Below are 23,777 nucleotides of genomic sequence, written 5' to 3'. Positions count from 1 at the left end.
TTTGTCTCATTTCTCTGTCTCCTTTTGTCTCTTTTGTCTTTCTCTCTGTCTATCCCATGGTCATTTGGACTCACATCCTTTTTGCTGTTACTTTTCATTTTCATCTTGTTTCTTCCTTTTTGTTCCCCCCTTTTTTGTCTTTGCCTCGTTTTGTTTGTCTCTTTCCCCACCCACTCCCAGATACTCTCTTGAACCTGACCCGTACTTGCTTTCCTCTCTCTGTCTCTGTCTCTCTCTGTCTCTCTGTCTCTCTATTTGTCTCTCTCTCTCTCTCTCTCTCCCCCTCTCTCTGTCTCTCTATCTCTGTCTCTCTGTCTGTGTCTCTTTCTGTTTGCCCCTCTCTCTCCCTCTCTGTCTCTGTCTCGCTGTCTCTGTCTCTGTCTATCTCTCTGTGTGTGTGTGTCTCTCTCTCATTTTGTCTCTGTTTATTTGGCCTATATAAAACAAGCTTGTTGTACAATCCATGAATCTCCATAGCGATAACCACAACTGAACCCTTTCTAGGCCTTGAGCCAAACATTGGTCATTGTCTCATTGCATGATTGAATGTCTTATCTGTCTGATTTGGATTGACAGGTGGGAAGTGTTCCATCAGTCGCTCGTCAACATCACCACCAGGCATTCCTTGCAGGAGATAGCAGGATACAGCGTACTGGGTGTGGTCGCCATAGAGACACTGGTGTTGAGTCTCTTCTACCGGGAGGTGATCTCTGTGGGGCTGGTGGGCGTGGCTCTCTGGCCCCTATGCAGTGGAGTTAAACACAGGAATAAGGTGAGTTCTCTTGAGTCACACAGCTCATTGGGATGTAAGACACTGGTGTTGAGTCTCTTCTACCAGGAGGTGATCTCTGTGGGGCTGGTGGGCGTGGCTCTCTGGCCCCTATGCAGTGGAGTTAAACACAGGAATAAGGTGAGTTCTTTTGAGTCACACAGCTCATTGGGATGTAAGACACTGGTGTTGAGTCTCTTCTACCGGGAGGTGATCTCTGTGGGACTGGTGGGTGCTTTCTGGCCCCTATGCAGTGGAGTTACACACAGGAATAAGGTGAGTTCTCTTGAGTCACACAGCTCATTGGGATCTAAGACACTGGTGTTGAGTCTCTTCTACCAGGAGGTGATCTCTGTGGGGCTGGTGGGCGTGGCTTTCTGGCCCCTATGCAGTGGAGTTAAACACGGGAATAAGGTGAGTTCTCTTGAGTCACACAGCTCATTGGGATCTAAGACACTGGTGTTGAGTCTCTTCTACCGGGAGGTGATCTCTGTGGGGCTGGTGGGCGTGGCTTTCTGGCCCCTATGCAGTGGAGTTACACACAGGAATAAGGTGAGTTCTCTTTGAGTCACACAGCTCATTGGGATCTAAGATACGGTGATCTCGGAGAGCAACGTCAGTGACTTCTGATTAGTTTGGAAAGGATATCAGACTTCTTTTTAAAGGACAGTAGCAAGCTCTACATTATAATTCATTACATACAACTTCTAATGGATGTTTTCATGGAGAATATTGATTGATATTCTCAAGGTTCGTGGAAGTAGAAGAATTGGATGTGGTAGATTTTTAAAATCAAGCCTGATCCAAGGATACAACAGACTTGTTTAATGTTTTGATGTCTCATTTGAATTTAAATCTATTTATTTTTCTTTGGAAAATGTTTGGAATGAGTGGAGAAATACAGGAAAGATGGACATGGGCAACTGTGTGAGAATGAGTCATTTGACTACATGCCAGGCTATTGCCTCCATGGACCAACACCCTGGGGTAATTGAGAGTGGCACTTTTGGCCAACATGTACCACCACCAATTTGTCCAATTTTGAGAGGGGTATTCTCCCTCTTACCTCGACCCATCCAGGGTTTTTAACATTTCAACAGAACATCTTGCATCCATGCCATTCTTGTCGCTTAATTCCATTTCTCTCTCTTCTTTCTTCATCTCACTTTCTCCTTCTCTCTCTCTCCTTTCCCCCTTTCTATGTCCATCTCTCTATCTCTTTTCCAATCTCATTTTCAAATCTCTGTTCCCCCTCCCCATTGGCATACCCTCTCCTACGCCCTCTCTCGTGCTTCCTCATGCTATCTCTGCCCATCAGTAGCATGGTAATTGAATAGGGATAGCCTACATCCATCACAGCCGTGATGAGTCTGCTCTTTCATTTTATTTCTGTAATGTTATATATACCTTCTGAGTTGCTATGCCTATGCCAGTGTGATATGATTAGAAAACATTGGCTCTGAGGGGAAGCGGAAAGAGATGAGTGCATTTAATCAACAACCTGCATCCTCCAAAGTGTATACCCGGTACCTATATGTTGTTAGGAGAAGATATATGCATATTGCATAGCATACAGTAATTCTCAGAAAATTCCTTTATTTTTTGAAAGTATCTTTGAATATAGGGATATCAACGTGGTCACAGAATTCTTATTCATATAGAACTATAATAGTCATTCCTGTTTGATAAATGTTTATTGGAGTTCTAATTTGTCTAAATATATTATTTTACGAAGAAAACTTCTATCCAAATTTATACTCAATTACATGCTGCCGGTACTCACTTTGGACAGGCAGATTGACCAGTCTGTACTTTCCCTGTAAGATATGTCCCAGATGGCCTCTTGCACCTGTTGCTCTCATGATCTTTGTCATACCACCAGACAATGGTCAATAAAGATATGTTAACATTGACCTTCACCCACCTGTGACACACAAAGCAATGCCAACATTGTTTGGACTCTAGGCTTTAGTTTGCACAAGCAGATCTGTATTGTATATTCTCTAGACACATGTCCTGAGTAAGTTGAGTTAGGTGACCCTGATACAAAGCGTTTGATTCAAGGTCACAGACTGACCATGACTCGACAAGGTCATCCTTGTCTCCTCAGGCCTTGTCCCCTCAGGCTTTAATCCCATCTGACAAATTAGTTTGAACTTTGTGTGAAATGTCCAAGTTTTGATCACACCTATTCTGAGTGATATACATTGATGGTGTTTGAGATCAAGGTTATTTGGCTGAGAGTATGATACCTCTCTGGCTATTGATAGTGGTAATTGTTTTCATAGTATTATGGTTCATTAGGGAAAGGCTTCCGGTAATTGGGAATAATGATTGTGATATAATTACTGTTCAATGTATGTAGAGAACTATGATTGACTTGAGTGTCATGATGCTGCCTGTATAGGATGCAACCGCAAGCTAGAAGAAAAAAAGGAAGATTTCCGCTAATTAGGGATAATGATTGCGATATAATTACTGTTCAATGTTTCTTACCTTCTCCATAATGACATTGTGAGCAGTGATTTCTTAGAAAGTTGAAATTAGGAGAGAACTATGATTGACTTGAGTGTCATGATGCTTTAAGCCTGAATAGGATGGAAACGCAAGCCAGAAGAGAAAAGGAAGACTTCCGGTAATTAGGGGATAATGACGGTGGTATCACACATATAAGGGAAAGTACCTTTTAGAGGACATTATCCGCAGTGGAATGATCTTGAACCCACATTATGTCATTGGCAGGAAGTAGCTAACTGGAGTGATTTTAACAAACCTGCATTTCTTGGAAAATGATACTATGATTAAATAGCAAAGGGGCATGATTAGATATTTTAGGCTGAAAGTCCTTGTATCTGTTTTGGTTTGTAGACCAATCATATAAATGAAGCATGATAGGGGCTGTTTTGTAGTGGCAGTCACCAGTCGCTCAGATAAATATAATACTGCATAACTCTATCAAGTCCACTCTGAACAATTGATATTAATATCTATTTTAATATAGAAGAGAAAAGCAATTGAAAAAATATATATCTAGGATTGATTTAAAAATGTAAGCAATATAATGTTGAGTTTTTAGACTGGCCTTATTTCAAATTTTCATCCTGATTTCTAGCAAGGTATGAAGAATCAGGATGTTTTGTTTCTTTGCTAAGAAGCTAAGATATATTCAATGGCCTAAACTTTGTTCAAGGCCTTGATGCATCCTGTGGTTAAGTGTCTGTAGAGTACTGCAAAGTTTTCTTTTACCTGATAAAACAACCTTGTATCATTCTTAGTTTTGTGTGTGATGATAAGATTTACAAGATTTACAATTTGTTCCTTCTCTGATTTCTGCACGTTATTTTAGAATATCATTTTATCATTCTATTGATTTTAAGGCAAATGTAAGGACACAAAATCAACAAGTAGATTATTTTTCATGGCTTACATTAATATAAATTTATTGATTAAGATATTAAAAAAATTGTGTAGTATCTAGCCACACAAGTTAAATTTAACAGTCTATTTCAGTAGAAACAACAACAGATCAAAACCATTCATATAAGCAGTCAAATGACTGAATTATTAAGAATGCAATTGACAGTTTACCATTTACATATAAAAGATTACATTTTCAAAAAGCATTATGATTATTACTTTACTGGGTATATAAAAAGTATAAATACATTTATATTTGTTCTTATGCAGATATTGTTTAGTACAATTGGTTGTTACTTTATTTTTGTAAAAAAAAATTAATAATACTGTGGGCTTAACTCAGTATCTTGTTTTTGTTCTTGTTTCATGATATAGATGTACAGTGTTGGATGGTTGATATCGTGCCTTGTTCTAGCCGTCTTTCCAATGTTACCTGTCGTTGGCAGAGACCCAAACATTACTCTTGTGTAAGTACAACAAATTCTCTTTTATCACTTATGAAACCTGTCTGTAATCTGATTGGCTGCAGTGTATTTTGAAAGGGTCATATTTTTGGATGGACATTGCTGGAGAGTGTACTCATGTTCCATAATGTTGAAGAGTCCGAAACCAGAATAAAAGAAGCACATTAATGGCAAGGAGGATGTGTTCTTTGGTTTTGATTGTATTGACCATGGTATAAACACCAAACAGGATAAGGATAAGAATGGTGTCAATTGAGAAGTGAAACTAGTCATATTTAAGTTACAAAGATTGTAACGATGGGACGGTTAAAGTCCATACCATAGTCCATTTTCTACTAATTCAGTTAAACTCGACCCTGGATCTATGATCATGCTTAACAAAAGTAAAACTCAGACCTAAGATGAACATCCTTTGTTAATCCTGATGTAGAATAAAAGCTTTTATTTCAGTGCCGGATGCAGCTGTATTGGAATAGCTGGTCATGTGTATTTTTATCCCCACCCCACCCCCTTGATTCCATGTCAGATTTCTTTGATGCAAGTTAATGAATAGCAGGGTGTTTTTAATGCTAGCATGTAGAAGATGTTTTTTCTCCTCACACGGAAATAAGAAGTTGAGAGGCGAGCAATATTATTGATCAAAGTCCGGCTTTGTGATCAGTCTGTGTGTACCTATTGACAGCTGTCTGTTACACACATATTCATGGCCATCTGTAAGATGGCAGTACAGGAACCTCAGGCAAAATCAAAGCTAGATAATAGCCTTCATGTCTGCATTCCTTCAGATTTTAAAACTAAAATTCACTGGAAAAAAAGAAAAGAAACCAGGAGAGTAATCCTCCAGTAATTGAACATGTGCATATTCAGATTCAGATTTCAGATTCAGATTTTATTTCCGTTTCAAAACAAACAAAATATAAACAGACATAATATAATACAGTCAAATATAATATAAACAAAGTAAATTCAGTATTATGTAGAACAAAATTTAGTTGATAAGAAATATTGGGAAAAAACAGTACTGAACAATAGAAAAAAAATGACCTTGATGAAGTAATTCAAAACGGAGGGGCTTGCTAAAAAAGCAGAGCTTGTATGAGGCAAGCCCCTGACTTAGTTACATGGATACGCTTAAATAATTATGGTCGAAAGCTAATACCAGTAAAACACACTAAAAGGGAATACAAAAAAAAAGAAAAAGTAAAAGTAAAAATAAAAGTAAGATAAATATAGTAACAGAGAGAGAGAGAGAGAAAGGGGAGAGAGCAAGAGAGAAATAGAGAGCGAGAGAAAGGCAGGAAGAAGGAGATGGGGACAGGAGGCAGGTACACCACCAGGTCGTTAGGCTTGTTTAGATTATTCTTAAAAAAGAAACAAAAAAGGAGGAAAGGAGGAATAACAAAAGGAAAGATTTGTTTTATCTTTCCGTAGGTTTAGATTTTTGAGCTTGGCTTGTTGGTGGGGAGTATTGGCTGATTAATGTTTTCCTAAGTTTACGTTTAAAATTGCTAAGACTAGGGGCTTCTTTTATATCGTTGGGAAGAGAATTCCAATAGGCACATCCAGCGAAGACAAATGAATTCTGTGCAAATAATGTTCGTGTTAAGGGTAAGTGATAACAGTTCCGTTGTCTAGTCGGGTAATTGTGTACAGAGGCATTTTTGCAGAACATATCGGAAAAAATTGCGGGGAGGTCGTCTTTACTTAGTTTGAACATAAATTGGCCGAGTTGGAACACATAGATATCTTTCACTTTGAGAATATTATTTTCGAAAAATAAAATATCTGTATGAGATCTGAATTGTGTTTGAAATATTATCCTGAGTGCTTTTTTCTGCAGCAGTAGGATCCTATTTAATTGTGTTTGTATTGCACATCCCCATGCTATAATCCCATAATTAATGTATGGTAATATTAAGGTATGATATAATGTAAGAAGAGTTCGAGAAGGAAGAAAGTATTTGAGTTTATTGATAATACCGATGTTTCGTGAAATGGTTTTGCATATATTATCGATGTGAGTTTTCCATGATAATTTTTCATCAATAAACACTCCCAAGAATTTGGTTGTAGAAACATTAACAAGAGCAGCGTTATCAAAAATAATTTCACCTGGCAAACTATTGATTTTGTTGCTAAATAGCATGTAATTGGTCTTCTGCAGATTAAGTGATAGTTTATTAGCCTTGATCCAGTCAGTTACATTTTTTAGTTCAGAGTTTACAGTTCTAAGTAGTTGGTTCGCATTCTCATGAGAAAAGAAAATGTTGGAGTCATCTGCAAAAAGTATAAATGATAATAAATTTGAAGATTTTTGAATGTCATTAATATAGGTAATAAAAAGAAGGGGGCCGAGTAGGCTACCCTGCGGTACACCACAGGTAATAGGAAGTGTAGAAGAATTACAGTTGTTAACCGATACAAATTGAGTCCTATCTGTAAGGTAACTCCTGAACCACTCCAAGGCCTTCCCTCTAATACCATAGTGAGAAAGTTTGTGAAGAAGAATTTCATGGTTTATAGTGTCGAAGGCCTTGGAGAAGTCCAGGAATATACCTACAGTATGCAAACCTTTATCAATGGAAGTGGTAACTGTTTTCATAAAAGACAAAATTGCATGCGAGGTGCTATGATTTTCACGGAAACCAAATTGGAAGTGTGAGAAAATATTGTATTTTTTAAAAAACGTGGTTGTTCTTGTAAAAACAAGTTTCTCAAGAACTTTAGATAACGAGGTAAGTAAGGATATGGGACGATAGTTAGTAACGAGTTGATTATCACCTTTCTTAAAGAGGGGTATGACCTTGGCGATTTTCATTTGATTAGGTACCCGACCTGTATGAAGTGAAATATTAAAGATATGCACCAAGGGATGAACAACAGCTCTGATAATTTTCTTTAATAAGAAGTTGGGAATACAGTCAAACCCGGCGCTCTTCTTAATCAGAAGATTGTTAACAATGTTTATAATTTCTCGAGTGTTTGTAGGATTAAAAAAGATGGAATTTTGGTTAGGGTTGACAAGAAAATCGTTAAATGATTTGGTACTCTGTGGCACTTGTTGTGCCAGTTTGTTACCCACTTGTGAAAAGTACGAGTTAAAATTTTCAGCGATTGTATCAGCATCATCGGTGATAGTATTATTGGTTTTGATTTTTGTTATTGCTGATCCTTTTTTCTTCTTATTTAATACACCATTAATGATTTTCCATGTATTCTTCATATCATTTTTGTACAAATTGAGTTGTGAAGTATAGTATTCTTTTTTTGAAATACGTAATAAAGTGGTAAGGGTGTTTTTATATAATGTGTACTTAGAGCGAGATTCGTCACTTGGTTTTGTAATATATTTATAATACAAGTTATTCTTGCGGTTGATAGATCTTAAAAGCGATTTTGTAATCCAAGGATGAATTGGGATCTTTTTATAGTTTGATCTCCGGTGGGTGGTGAGGGGAACATGAGTATTTAAAGACGCTGTAAGCTTATTGATAAAGAAGTCGTACGATTCATCAACATCTAATGAATCAAAAACGTTCGACCAGTCTATTAAGTCTAAATCACTGATTAAATTAGTAATATTATCATCAGTTATTTTGCGATATGGAGTAGTGATCGTCGCTTTTTTGACAAGTTTATTTATACACAACTTAGCAAAAACTGGAAAATGATCAGAAATGTCATTTAGGATGATACCGGCTTTGGGAATGGGGTAGGTTATATTGCTAAATATATTATCAATAATAGTAGCTGAATTTTTTGTCACTCTTGTGGGTTTAGTGATAAGTGGTAAGAAAGAATTGGATAAAAAAGTTTCGAGAAACTCTTGCGAAACGTTGTTAATGTTGCAATTCATTAAGTTAATGTTGAAGTCACCCATAATACAGCAATCTTTGTTTTTCAACAGAGGATCTAGCAGAAGGTCATTAAGAGTTCTTAGAAAATTTTGAGTATTTGATTGAGGAGGTCTGTATAAAACGCCTACAATTAAGTTTTTTCCACTTGGGTTGTTAATTTCAACAAAAAGGGATTCTAAAACATCGTTAGATATAGTCATATTAGGTTTAAGAGCATATTCATATAGTTGCGGTATGTAAAGTGCAACACCACCACCGGGTCTAAAAGTTCTGTTATTAACAACCAAATTAAAATCTGTGAGTGAATAGAGGGAACATGGGTTTTCGGAAAACCAAGTTTCTGTTAATCCTATAATTGAAGATTTGGGAAGCTGGTTACTGTCTATGAATAATTTAAGTTTATCAAAATTTTTATTGGCACTTCGAATATTTAGATGGAGAAGAAAAAGGTTTTCCTCACAACTGTTTGATTGAAGAAAAGATTTAAAATTGTGTTCAGTAAAGTAGTGTGAAGTAACGAGTTGCCCACATTCATCATTTGGATCAAAGTTGTAATTAAAATCAGATGTGTTTTTATCCATAGAATTCATTATATATGTATCATAATTGGAGTTGCCTATAAAACTAGCGCCATGTTGCGACGAAAGAGACAGCAAACCATCGTTATCAACCGAGCTGAAAGGGAAGTCAGAAAAATCAGCCATAAGAGGGGGGAGGTAATAAACTAGTGATGCCTAACAAGTGGGTTTCACGATACCATGTTCCTGCTCCTGTGCCCGTAGGAGAAGAGGGGATGAGGAAGATCATACTGTAAAAAAGAAGGGGGGAAAATGAAAATGACAGGAAAGTCGAAAGTGAAAAATAAAAAAAAGAAGAACAAATAGAGAAAACAACAAAAGGAAGACAATTACAAAAACAAAAACAAGACAAACAATGAAAACTGTCTATCTAGTTCGGATTGGAACAAAAAAAAAAAAAAAAAAAAAAAAAAAAAAAAAAAAAAAAAACGCTTAATAGAAAGAAAACGCTTAATAGAAAGAAAACGCTTAATAGAAAGAAAACAAAAACAAAAACATTTGGTATCCGTCCCTCCTGACGCATACAAAAAACGAGTATAGGACATAATTTTGTAAGTAAATGAAATGCATAAAGAAACACCAATATAAAAAACAAAATTGAATTCCTGTTCTGTACTCTGAAAATTCGTGAAATCGATTAACGGGTTGCAACAGAAAAGAAACTTTATAGTTGACGCAGTTTCAGCAGTTTCAGAAATTCAATTTCATGCGATTATGAAGTTATTCAATGGAGAAATTCAGTAAATAAACAGATCAAACTCAAGGTCTTCGTAGACCATAGGCCTAATATTAATACCACGTTCTTGCAGGATTTAGAAGATCGATCTCATAGAATTTAAAATAATAATAATAATAATAATAATAATCAGACCAGAACCAAAACAGTCAAGATAGAACGATAACTATTTTTTACCCAGGTGCGAAAGCAGAATACAGGAAAATTATTAAGCACAAATTTTATATTGTAATTCGCCTGGTAAACATGTATTGCTATTTTGTCAACAAAAAAGAAAAGAAAAACAGTATTCGTCTGTAGTGATATACACCAATAAAAAAGTAGCTCCCTATATCATGTAAAAGGCTGGTCTTTGTCCTAGATAAGACTGAGGTCATATAATAATCAATGAATAGTTCAAAAAAGAAGCGGAAATTGAATGTGAATGGGCATATTAATTACTAGAGAGAAACAAATATAATTACTTATATACCGTCAGTTCAATATTCCATAATATAACTAGTAAAACATAATCGGTATATATAGATTGAGTTGACCACTCTCACAGTGAATTCATAACTTTTCCTTTGAGAATAGTATTAGATAAAGTATACACAGATCAATGTCTATAATAATGTAAAATGGTAATAAGAGGCAAGAATGTGTCCATCCAACCTCGAGCACTGAACTGTTGACATAATATTTTAGATAGCTTAGTTAAGATATTAGCCTACTTTATAGCCAACAATTAACGTTAATGAATGTACACTAGAAAATACTAGAGATTGAAGGAATACATACTCAATACCGTGTAGGGCAAATGTTTACATTGATATTCTAAGAGTGAACAAGTTTTCTTGGAAATCATTAGCAAGGCAGTCAACTGTATAGAAAATAAATAAACAGATTGATATAATTGATAATAAAAGGTAACCCCCGATATACTTCCCGGTTCTGGATAAGACTTAAAACATGCAATGCATGTGCATTCAAATATTGTAATATGATATAAGCTAAAACATTAAGTGATACTTTGCAAGTTATTCAGTGTAGGAATTCAGAAAAATAAACAAAACAAACTCAGGGTCTTCATAGACCATAGGCCTACTACCAAGGATTTAGTAGATCGATCTCATATGATTATCAAAAAACAAAAACAAAAAACAATGAGACCAGAGCCAAAACAGTCAAGGTAGAGCGATAACAGTTTTTTTTTTATCAGTGCGAAAGCGAAATACATGAAAAATTAGTAAGCATGAATTTTAAATGTTAATTCGCCTGGTAAACATGGTAAACCTGAAAGTGATTAAATTATATAAATAACGAAGATGGCAATTGGAGTTGCTGTCTATTCGAGGGAAACTACGAGTGTCATCACTTAGTTAAACTAACCTGATTAGCACAAAAGTAGTAAGATGTAATATTAGTCCTCATCCGTGACCTTGCGGAGAGAAGCATCATGGGCTGGGGTCTCGAAGTTGTAAGCATTGCCCCCACGGAGGCGCCACTTTCCAGCGTAGAATCGCATCCTGGTGCCTTGAGCGTATAGAGCTTGCACTTGTTTAGACCACTTGCGTTTTTCTCCAAGGTCGGCAGTAGTGAGATCATCAACGATGAAAAACTTTTCATTTTTCAGAACATCGCGTGCTGTTTTCATAATTTCGACTTTATCGCGATAAGACAGGACCTTAACGAGAATATGGCGAGATCTTCCAGCAACTATCTTGCCATCGCGGTGTGCCCGTTCGACCTTCGAATGGATTCCAAAGTGGCGTCGCAGCTTGTCTTCCGCTATCGCGATGCAATCCTCGCTTCGTTGAGGTTGAGCTTTGAGGTGGGATGTCAATCCAGGGTTATCGTTAGTAGCTTGGAGATGGGATGTTGATCCAGGGTCACCATCAGACCGGATAGTTGGCTGGAATTCATCGATGCCAACAATACGTATATTGTTTCTCCTTGAGAAGCGTTCACTTTTGTTGGCTGCTAGCTCATTTCTATCGGCATCGTCGCGAAGTTTTGCGATCTCTACTTCCAAAACCTTCACTTTTGTTTCCAGTCGCAGTTGATTATCTTGTAGGTCATCAACCCGTTGACGCTCAAATTCCAAGGAAGCCCCAAGCATTGCTTCAACATCAGCTAGTTTTTTTGCTAGACGATCTACCGCACGATCAATCATTTCCTCAAATCTCTTTGTTGATCTCTCAAAGAACAAATCAAACTTAGATTGTTCGTAGTCATCAGGAGCTTGGAATGTGCACTCGGGCGAAGTGGCGGTGGTAACGGTTGCCAAGGCTACGGCGCTTTTGTCAGGGCTTGTGCTCTTGGGCGTAGTGGCTTTAGAAACAGTTGCCATGGCTACGGCGCCTTTGTCAGGGCTTGTGCTCTTGGGCGAAGTGGCTTTAGAAACAGTTGCCATGCATGCCAGGTGAATACAAAAAACTTTTCTCTTGATTTATTACATAAAGGTACTTGAATTTTCTTGATATGTTTTTATTTTCAATATCATAGACATTAATGCATGCATTAATTGCATTAATGTCCTACAGAAGAATATTTTACACATAAAGCTTGCATATAACCTTTAAGATTGGAGTCAACAACTTTTGTAGCACGCATGTAGCATCATTCATTCCTCCTGACGTTGTACATCAATCTATGGCCTTCGGTGTGGTAGTGAACCTAGATGGTCCTTGTATCCATAATTAATACCTGACTGAAATATTAATGGTGCCAAGCATCTGTTTGAATTTATGTAGCCATTCTTTACCACAAATCTGATTAAGAACCAGTCATATTTCATAGATGTGTATTAGCTTGTGATGTCATTTCTTGGAAATCCTAGGTATGCTGAATTGGGAATTAAATTGAATGGTGATTGATTATGGGATGCTTGATGCTTAGAAGCAGAAATGGCAATATGCTAGTTGCCTCACTGCCATGTTTGGATGTCAGCTATCCGGTGACCTATGGCCTTAAGTTCTGTCCAAGATAATACGAATTAATGGATTAACCAACAGCAATTGCATACCCACATGGTTTTGAACCCTGAACTTTGGGATTTCAAAAGCTACTGCCCCAACAACTACAACTGGACTACTTCCCCCAATTACTCTCTGAACTACCCCCCAATAATTGATTTCCAGGACAATTACTCCCGAACCCCTGCACAACAGTTACCCCTGCAAATGGTGACTAGTAAATAGTTTTCAGGGTTTAGGGGTTAGTTGTTATGGATGTATTAGTCCAGGGTGGTATTTCACAAAGACTAAGATTGACTTTAAGTTGGACTTAACTAAATTGGCAGGCCGTTCATGCCACTGTTTGCTCTCACCATTTACTGGCATTGGTCTCTCAATGGACTTACAAATCATGGTCACAAATCTACAGAATTTACATTTTTTGATAATTCATTATTGAAGGAAAAAATACTATCTAAAGATCATAATTGAGAGACCAATGATGAGAGCAACCAGTGGCATAAAAGGCCTGCCATAGTTAAGTCCAACTTAAAGTTGATCTTAGTCTTTGTGAAACACTCCCCGGGGTACTAGTATAGGGTTATTAGTCTGTCTTAGAATCTATTTCAACAAGTGCCTGAATATCAAGTTTTGTTATACATATGAAGACAAAGTAGGCATTTCTAGACAGTGCTTTGAATTAGATGATACTTAGATGATTAAATGATAAACAGAACCTGTGATCTTGTGTCAGAATGTCATCTGAAAAAATACTTTCTACAATCTTTCAATATTATAAGTGAAAGTATTTGTATAAATTATAACTGTATAAAGCGAAATACAAGGCTTCATTTTTGAAGTGGTAGTGGTTGAGATTTCAAGTTAAAAAGGATGGGTCAAGATCAAAGATAAATATAATTAAGCTTTCTCTTTCCTTTGTGCAAAATGATAGTAAAAGTTAAATTTTGTCAATTGATGATTTAATTTGCAGATCTTTGGGGAATTCTTATATATTATTTTAGACAAGCCTATTGATACCAATCTAGCCTTTGAACAACCTTTCCATAGAACACACATTGTTGAATTCATTGCTTTATCTTGTAGTCATTACACATTATAACAATGGCTGGGTGAAACTTTCAAATGATTTACAAACTAAATCCCTAAATGGCCTGATTTTCCTTCTGGGAAAGATATTTTGTTACAATTTTCAAAAACAACCCTTCAAGAACAGATATATAAGGGTTGGTATACGTCTATTACATATGTGGCCAAAATATTGGCACTGAACTTGTAATCGTGAGGAAGTAATAATTGATTCCAAGTAATGAAGGTTTTTGAGGTCCGCCTTACGGTCTAGACATAATCCATTCTAGGAATATATAATCATGACATATTTTAAAATAATCATATTTGTTTTGGCTCATGAAAAAGTGCATCCACCAGGGTAATAGGTTAAATCCTCACATTTTTACATATTTATGGAGAGTTATGAGATATTTAATTCTGTCATCCTTTTGGATAAGTGCTAGCCCCATTTAATGCACAAGTGTGTTGCTGTTATTGTATTGGATCATTTTATACTAAATACTCTTTTTAATTTACCCATGTAAAATACTTGATTGTTATTGCAGCTTTAATTCTAAACCCCAGTTTGTCACTTTTTCTCCTGTACAGGGTGCTAGCCGGAGTACTCTTAGCAGTGAGTGCCTATATCTTATTCAGACATCTCTTAAAGCTGCAGTCATCCTCGTCCATCAACCCTCTCTTAACATGGCTACAGATTGCCTTACTCCTCATATCAGTCATGGTGGTCTACATTACCTGGATACACATCACCAACAAAGAGGGAGTCCCCCTACCAAACAAGATATTTAGTTGGACGATGCTGCTAGCTGCGTTTGTCCTGCCTTCATTTAGCAGTGTGGTGATTGGTCATCGTTTATTGGGTGTGGCACTCTCCTTGTCAACGGTTTACATGCTGCTCAGTACCTCGTATCCTTTTCATACAAATGAGCGTGAACTATGGTGTGAAAATAAAGGAGAGGTCTGTTTGCATTTATATTCCGTTCAAGCACAGGTAGTTTGAGAATCCCCCAACTAAAAAATAAGAGAATGTACAGTAAGTATGGATAACAGATTTAGAAACTATTTGTATGACTTGCAGTTATTGTAGGACATTGTCAAGCTGAATATTAAAGGTCATTGCACTGTTATGTTTCAAATTATTTAGGATCATGTTTAGAAGAGAGTCAGAAAAGTCAACAAGAATACACACAATTTAAAATGGGAAGACAGAAGAAGGGGAACAGGGAGGAAAAGAACAAAAACTGTGAGGAAAAGAGAGCAAGAATTTAAGATGTCAAAGACGTACAAGGTCAAGAAATAAAAAGAGGGCAAAAAGAAGAGGAAAAGATAATGTTGAATAGTAATGATGCTATAAATGATGATGATGAAGATGTGTAGTGTTATTAAACCAACTGTAGAATGAGGAAGAAGAAGAAATTGTTTTCTTTAACCATCTTGTACAGACACGAAGGTTTATTCTGTTTATGCCTGTGTTATGTCATGTTCTTCTGGATCCTATGTGAGTCTAACCTCAACCAACAACAGACTGATAAGGTGAGATTCTTTTCCATTTGGTATACTTGGTTCCTCTCTGATTTGGATTTGCTCATGTATGTTTCAAGTAATAGTTGGTCTTTATTTATACTCTTGACTACTGAATCTCATTCCTGAAAGCTCTGTACGTATAGGAATTACACAGTTTCTGTCTGAAATAGGTTAAGAGTGAATCCCATATGAGTCTTACCTCAATCCATTACAGCAGACTCATAACATGAGATGGTTCTTCACAATATTCTTGGTTTCCCTGTAACTGCCTTCATAGGTTCCAACGAATAAATCCTTTGTGATTGTAGGAAGTTTTTCTTAAGAGCTGACCACGCCAGATTGTAAAAAACTCTGCTTATCATGGCGCTTTCAATATCTTTCATGAATAGATCACAGTCTCATGTTATGGAACCATTTTTGTCAAAAATTGAACTAATGCAACACATACACATAGGCAGTGCAGCCAGTGTAGACTTGATTTACGTGATTGTAGTGATCTTCCTCATGTTTTGGTGGAATCATTGGAACAACTAGATTGATTAAATTTTTTTTTTTTTTCTCATTAGTCATTATTTAACATTTTCTAGTGAAGTTGTTTCATAGATATCATATATTTGATGAAGAGAAGAGTCGGTGTTGGGATTGATTCTTTAAGATTTTATAGTCTGTCATCATGTCTTGAACTCCAGATTAATCTTTGCGATGGGTTTGTTTCTTAGATCCACCAAGTGTCTTTCAATGAAGAAGCAAACCTTGAGAAAGCTCCACCCAGGAACCTAGCTCTGACGGATCTACGATGCGCCTGGATCTTTGTCTTCTTTATACTTGCTGCTTTCTTTGGAACAGGCAATATTGCCAGTATTAACAGGTGAGAGCTACATTCAAAGTATAGCCCAGTAAGGTCGTCACTTAAATGATTTGCCAGTATCATTCATACTTTTAGTATATTCATTAGTTTTTCATGTAGTTTTCCATTCCTGAAATCCAACCTCAAGTTTTGGTTACATTGCAAAAATAATAATAAATCAAAAGAGTTCATGTATATTGTATATATGCCTTCTCTTGACTGGAAATGATGTCAATATAAACGGATAACAGTTCTGTTCAAACTGTAGCCTTATGAGATGGTCATGTAATACATCTCTGATAATACCTCTCTTTGGAGAGGCAGTATCACTTGCATCAACAAACAAAGGCCTACATTCAAACTTTACTTCCTGTAGATTTGCTAGCTATTCAGTTAATTGTTGTAAAGAATTATTTGGCTTGGACCCAGTAGATAAGATCATGTGCTCGATCTTGAAATTGAAAAAAGTGGGGAACTAGCGGTATTTGAGCCTGCCATCTTTTGGTCTCCAAAGGATACCTGATGGACAGGTACCACCCAGACAACAAATGCCTTCTATGACAGCTACCTTGCAAACAAGTAGCAAACAAACTAGTAGCCTGTTTGGAACGTATTCATTCTTTGACAATCAAAAATGATTATTTGTCCAGGGGAGGGAAATTTATGGGTCAAAAGTTGCTCAGGGTGGCAATTGTCCAAAGTACTTATAACCTCCCTGTACAGATGGTCTCTGAAGCAGGTTTGACTGTATTTCGTAGCCTGATTGCATATTGTTTGTATCATCCTGATCTACAGCTTTGATCCATCAGCAGTCTATTGTTTCCTGACAGTCTTCAATCCATTCATCATGGGCTCATTACTTCTAATGAAGGTAGCTACTTTGTCTAGTAAAATAATTAGGGATGTGATTCTTCTAAAGCTGTTGACATTCTCTATACTCTTAATAAAATATAAACTTTTATGTCTCTGCATTATTTTTCTCTTCTCTCGCCCTTTCTCTTGCTCTCTAGTTTGTCTTTCTTAGATCATCTTTCTATTTACCCTCTTTATCCTCCTCTCTGTCTGTCCATGTCTGTCTGTCTCTCTTTCTTGTTGAATTGTGTGCTTCTATATTTCTATGTCTCGTCATTGTTCTATTATATATACCCACTCAAACTGTGATTGTTGTATGTGCAAAATGGTTTTAGTTTCTATTTTGAATTAAATGTTTTTCACAATTCATAAGAATCCTTGTATACAATAATTCCAGCCTCTATTGCTTCTCATCAGAAGAAACCTTTCAAGCTACATGTAATACAGTTAACGGCACTAGTCACCCAGCTTTGATATGAAATGTCTTACTGTTTTACGGTCACAATTTGTATTCCAAATCAGAAATAAAAAAGGGTAAAGAGCACGAAGTATGATTTTTTTATAAAATCATTAAATATCTTTTGTACTAATAGTTATTTCTAACTACATCCTCCTCAATCAATGTTTTGTATCATACAGAATGTGATCCTGTTTATACTGGTAGCATATATGTGCCTTCCAAACTATACGCATACTACTTGGGCTACCCTCGTCTTCACTCTACTTCTATCCAATATAATGTTACCATGCTATTTTATTTGATCCTCTTCAATCTATGTTTTGTATCCTATAGAATGTGATCCTGTTTCTACTGGTAGCGTGTGCCTTCCAAGCCATACACATCCTACTCAGGCTTCCTACCTCCTCACTGTACCTCGTAGTTCTACTGCTCTCTGATGCGATGGCGTTACATTTCTTCTTCTTGGTGAGGGACTCGGGCAGCTGGTTAGAGATAGGGACAAGGTAAGTTCCACCAATAAACTCAATTACACCATCGGTATGATGTTTTATACATTAGTTTTCATGGTACAGTCCACCTGTCTTAATCACCACCTGCCTATAAAGGCCACCTGTCTATAGCGGTTATCAATTGAGAATCCATGAAGGAGAAACAGGTGTCAAGAGAACCTGTCTAGAACGGCCACCTGTCTACAGTGGTCACTTTACTCTGATTCCTCTTGCTGGCCTTTGATAAGTCCTCTCCATCAGTGCCCTTGAGCCTCAACCAAAGTACCCTAAGGGAACACTTGTCTAGGTGACACTGGTCCAGATAGTTATTTCCTCCATGTTTATGAGTAATTGTTCAGCTGAGGATCTGGAGGGGTAGTTGTCCTAGATCTCTGTTTCCAGGCTTTAAAAAACACCCAGAGGCCACGCACTATCTGTCCATGATGCCCTAATCAAAGTGAAAAAGCTTGAGACAACTTGATCCATGCCTGTTGCAGTCATAATATTTCAGTTTTTGTGCCCCTATGTCTGGACAAAGTGGTGGGACTCGTAATACTGACATTATTTGAGGTCTGTAATATTGTAGTATACTGGAACGTTTGGAATGTGTGTGTCAACTTCAAAAGGAAAAAAATAATAATTTGAATGTCAGGAAATTGATTATTCTTGTTTTTAAAAAAAATTTTTTTATGGGGGTGGGGGTGGATGCAACTTGCATTATTCAATGAAAGTTTGTAGGCTTTGTCTGTTTGTGTGTTCCGGTCTCATTGAAAAATGTTCGTTATATAAACACCGGATATTATTCAGCAAAAAATTGATTTGATTTATGTTGAGCGACATGATACAAAGCAGCATGATGTTCATCAGCTGTTTGATATTGTTACATCATTGTACTACCTGAGGTTCCAGACTCTCAGCTGTTGTGATTATCCCGCCCCCATCATCCGCCCCTCTCATTGTCTCACATTACCTACCTGCTGAATTCAGTCACATTCCATGACATGATAATCCAACCCAGCCAACGCGTCCTCACTTTCTCTATTCTTGGCACCTGATCTGCAAATTGAACTTTACCTATGGGTGAGAGAATATCTTCTTGAAGAACAAGTGGTGCATGTATTCAACCCTGTAATTGTATTCACATGTTCATTGAGGTTATGCAGGTGTAGACCTTTATGAAGCTACAATAAGGAAGATGATTGAAAACATGTCTTGTTTGACAATGCATACGTTAGAAATTCACTTTCTTTGTAATTTTGAGTACCTAATAATAGAGCAGAACCTTACCAGGTACAGCCTTTGATTATCCTCAATTGATAAGTCAACATGAAATTAATAGTTCACACAAGAACTATCAGGGTATCAAATTAATTATTATTTTTTATTAATTGTTCCTATGCTGTATAGAACAATGTATCTCTAATGACGATATAGTAAAACATATCTCTCTTAATTTTTTATATGTTATGCAAGTAAGACAAATATTTGAGAGCATACAAGCAATAATTTATACCTAGTTTGCTTGTTCAGTTCAGTTCAGTTCATTTATTCCATTCATTTCTAAAATGTACAGACAGTTGTACGTGACAAAAAACATACATATTTACAAGTCATGAAATAAAAAGCAATAAATATTATAAGTAGGCCTATTACATTGTAAGAAAATGAATTATGAGAACTTTAAAATAAAGCCAGATTGGCCTTGTGAAAAAAAAGTCCCCATTTGCTAGAGAGTGATTTGGAGGCTTCATAATAATAGTTTCAAATTTGTACAACAAAGGGAAAAGAAACAAGCAATGGATATGAATATATACATGCATAGAATATGAAATACAAAATACCTACATGTAGATGCCAACAGATATAAAGTGCATCCAAGTAATTACCCGATCCCCCCCCCCCCCCCCAAGTTTGCTTGTTGTGTGTTTAAAGGTCATTACAGAGACACACAGACATGAGAATCTCTTTTAGATTCTATAGAGAAAGTAGTGGGATTTTGATTGTGATTTAAACATTGATATTTGAATTTCACTAATCACTTTGTGTGTGAACAGCTCTAATGTTGGCTGTTGCTAGGATAGGATCATTCGATAAACATCATGTTTTCATGCTTCCACATCATGTTTTGTTTATATGCGATGCGTGTGTATAAAACAGATGGAAGCCTGTACTAGCCAATATGCCTTAGGGGTAAGACCTGTTTGGCTCTGGCTCTTAGATGTGTTTTACTACACACCTGTCTCTACCATCAGTATCATTGCCTAAAGGCACTATTGGACTCGGGCAATTTTTACTGTTAAGGAGATTGATGTAGGCATGTTGTTATCTGCGTGTGTGGTACAACGACTTTTCTTGTTAAATCATTGTCTGCTGAACCATCAACTATCAATTGATTAATACTTGTTTATTCTTAAGGGTTTCACCTTGTATATATAACAGAGTTGTTTAGAATGTTTCTAAATTGTGTCAATGTAATTTATGTCGATCTTACTTTTTTTTTTGTCTCTGTCTCTCTTTACCTCTTTCCCAACTATTTATTCTCTTTTTTTTCTCTTTTTTTTCTCTTTCACTTTATTTCCTCTCTCTCGTCCACCTGTTTCCCTTCTTTATGTTCTGTTCTTTATACTCCATCTATCTCACTTCCCTGCATACCCATTCTCTTCTCTCACTGTATCACATCTCTCTACACACTCTCCTCCTCTCCATCACAACCACTTCTCTTTCTCTCTCTCTCTCTACTCCTCTTTCCCTCTCTCTCTCTTTCTCTACCCTCTCTCTCTCTCTCTCTCCCTTCTCTTTCTCTCTCTCTCTCTCTACTCCTCTTTCTCTCTCTCTCTCTTTACCCCCCTCTCTCTCTCTCTCTCTCTCTACCCCCTCTCTCTCTTTCTCTCTCTTTCTCTCCCTCTCTCTCTCTTTCTCTCTCTGTTTTTCTCTTTCTCTTCCTTGTCTATCCTTTTCTATTCTGCCTGCTAGTATCAGTCACTATGTGATAGTGATGTCTATGATCCTCTTCATCATGCTACTCCTCCTCCTAGCCAGACTCATCACTACATTGTCATGGAAACGATCATTCAAGAAACATCATGCCAGGTGAATTCAACACACACCCAATATCTTGGAGGGATATCCTCAATAAGATGTTTCTATGATGCTACAACATTAAAAAGAATGGATGGTTCAAGGTCACCTTGTAAAACAGTTTTCTATGTGGATATCCAGACATATTATGTGGTGACAATTGCTCAGGGCTTCGTTTGTGTTACCGATAACATCAGAGCTGTAGTTAGTATAGTGTTTAAGAATAAGGTTAGGGTTAAAAATGTAGATAGTGTGTCGGGTTCGGGCTGAAGTTCAGAATGTTGTTAATGTCACAAACTGGCTGTGGAGCAACTACTTCAGCCTTTTGTTGCTGTTTGACATCTCAGTATTTAAGGATCCAGACATGATAATCTTGTTACTTTTTGTATTATAATTCAGCCTTTTGTTGCTGTTTGACATCTCAGTATTTAAGGATGTTCTAGTGTGTATGCTCATTCACAAAGTACATTATTTCATTAAAGTTTTAAATTCTAATTAAGAATCATATTGTAGTGATTTAATGATCTAACATACAAGTCCATTTGTGTCATCTAATGTTACCAGTGTATGCTGCTGCAAGTAAGTGATAGACTGGAAAGAAAATGCAATCAGCTGTATTAGAATAACTGAGCCCTGAACTAGTAAAAGTAGTGAAAGTAGTAGTAGTAGTGAGGCTGTAGAGACACATCATTGTTTGGACCTGGCACTCAGGTCAAGTTCACATGATGTATCTATCAGGAAAACATCTATCTTAGGAAACTATCAAATAGTAGTTATAACCTCTCCTGTTAGACTGGAAAAAAAAGAATATCATCTAAGTTATCGTCACGTCTGTTTGTCATTAGTTGTTGATATGGTGGGTCAGTATATATTTTTGTTATGTCTGCAAACAACATTCAGTGAGCTACTTGCCATTTGATTTTAACTTACACTAGCAGTCATTTGTTTTCTTTATCATGAATACTACCATCTCTGAAATGAATGTGCGGGTGATTGCAATACCTTGAGAGACAGAAAGCATGCTGAAACTGCAAACTTGTATGAATGTTATCAGGAGAATACTTGTGTATTTCATGTGGCTGTCTGATGATTATTTAATAAAGTGTATTTATTTATTTATTTACCTTAATTTTGTCAGGAATTTGAATTCATACCAAAGGAATTTTGTGGACTGATGATGCTAAGCTGTAGATGGCTTCAAATGATTCCAGAGAGCTCAAAAGAAATTTAATGTTACAAATAATTCCACTGAAATAAGTCTTTCATCTTTTGTGTAGTAGATACACTGTGGTATGTCTTATAAAAGACTAAATGTGTCTTTTTTGTTGTTGTTGTATTTACAACCACCCACCTGTAAAATCGTATTTGCTATGAACTTGATGCATGTGGCCTTACTTTTTTGTTTACTTTTCTGTCTTCTTGTACTTTTTTAAAAACAATCTTAAAGATTGACATTGTTTTGTAATTAAGATTAAAATGCAATAAGTTAAGCTGATATGGAGCTAATGTTATATTTTATATCATATTTTGAATATTTTTTGTATACATAAGTTGGCGACGAAATATGAATGCCATGTATGTTTGCACGAATTGTAAAGAATATAATAGGCCTCCCAGTAGTGGACTAAATTAAGCAGGTTTTAACTTCAGTCTGCCTTCAAGAATATGGACCTATGAGATTAAGACTTATGAGAATAAATGTGGACGGATGAATGAAATAATTCTTGATTTAGTTCTTTTATCTGTCAGTCAAAATGATATATGTGCCTCTATATTATTGACGTCTCTAAAAGTCGAGGACTTTCAAGGGGCTTCAGTTTCCGTCAAAGAGTTTTTAAAAGCATTTTTATATTAGTATGGCATTTACAGGCAAAATGAACAAGTAAAAAAAAGAACAATGTTGCCTTTAGACTTTTTACACAGGGATGGTTAGGAAAAAATGGATCCAGAATGGCTCTGTGTAATATTTGACATGATAGTCATTAGTGGAGTGTGTCCTCTTGAAATGTCATGTTAAAGTGCTTTTGTTTACAACAAAATAGGATAATATGCCATTTTTGTTTAGCACATATTATATTATGATATAACGTCTCTATGCGCTTCCAAAGGATTATGATAATGCTGTTCTTAGATTTTATTTCTGAAGAGGTGAAAAAAAAGGATATAGTAATGTGTGAAGGCCTGATATTATGGTTGATGTCAAAATAAATCATGTCCAAAAGAAGAAATGTGTGATTAAAATCCTTCAAGATATCTTTGTATGATGAAACAACCACTTTGACCTCAAATGTATATGTTCTAGAAGTCTTTTGCCTGCTGAGTTATGAGGGGACTTGTTGATGTGTGGTGCATATCTTTATAACTTTAGCTTGGTATGTAGTCGTGCATCTGGAGAAAGACGTAAAGAGCGCCATCTTATGTTCACAGCAAGATCAGTTTTATCTCATGTATGACTAAAATCGATTTCTCTCTCTCTCACTCGCTCTCTCTCTCTCTCTCTCTCTCTCTCTCTCTCTCTCTCTCTCTCTCTCTCTCTCTGTGTGTCTCTCTGTGTGTGTGTCTCTCTCTCTCTCTCTTTCTCTGTCTCTGTCTCTCTCTTTCGTTTCAAAAGACTTTGAACAAACACTTCCTGTCTTTAAGTTCAAACAGATAAACAAAGTAGTTCCAATTTCATTGGAGGAT

The 23,777-nt window shown here is 36.5% G+C and overlaps 1 protein-coding gene across 3 annotated transcripts in view; it reads left to right on the top strand.

Annotated features, from left to right (window-relative positions):
* The window catches only part of LOC100890759 (GPI ethanolamine phosphate transferase 1), a 39,002-nt gene extending 15,635 nt beyond the window's left edge, over nucleotides 1-23,367 (top strand). For 2 of the 3 annotated variants that reach the window (XM_030975111.1, XM_030975113.1), the window contains 9 exons: nucleotides 577-703; nucleotides 842-910; nucleotides 4,562-4,653; nucleotides 14,435-14,752; nucleotides 15,289-15,379; nucleotides 16,090-16,238; nucleotides 17,013-17,088; nucleotides 17,863-18,032; nucleotides 20,991-23,367. In XM_030975111.1, coding sequence (XP_030830971.1) covers nucleotides 577-703; nucleotides 842-910; nucleotides 4,562-4,653; nucleotides 14,435-14,752; nucleotides 15,289-15,379; nucleotides 16,090-16,238; nucleotides 17,013-17,088; nucleotides 17,863-18,032; nucleotides 20,991-21,111 — 1,213 coding nt within the window. In that variant the 3' untranslated portion in view covers nucleotides 21,112-23,367. Of the gene's footprint in view, nucleotides 1-576; nucleotides 773-841; nucleotides 911-4,561; nucleotides 4,654-14,434; nucleotides 14,753-15,288; nucleotides 15,380-16,089; nucleotides 16,239-17,012; nucleotides 17,089-17,862; nucleotides 18,033-20,990 lie in introns of all 3 variants that reach the window. The other variant, XM_030975112.1, reaches the window with a different exon arrangement.
* The last annotated feature ends 410 nt before the right edge of the window (nucleotides 23,368-23,777 follow it).

The sequence above is a fragment of the Strongylocentrotus purpuratus genome, unplaced genomic scaffold, assembly GCF_000002235.5.
Source record: "Strongylocentrotus purpuratus isolate Spur 01 unplaced genomic scaffold, Spur_5.0 spur5_scaffold_8, whole genome shotgun sequence".
Taxonomy (NCBI): Eukaryota; Metazoa; Echinodermata; class Echinoidea; order Camarodonta; family Strongylocentrotidae; genus Strongylocentrotus; species Strongylocentrotus purpuratus.
The sequence above is the reverse complement of the archived record's forward strand: the minus strand, read 5'-3'. Positions and strand labels throughout refer to the sequence as shown.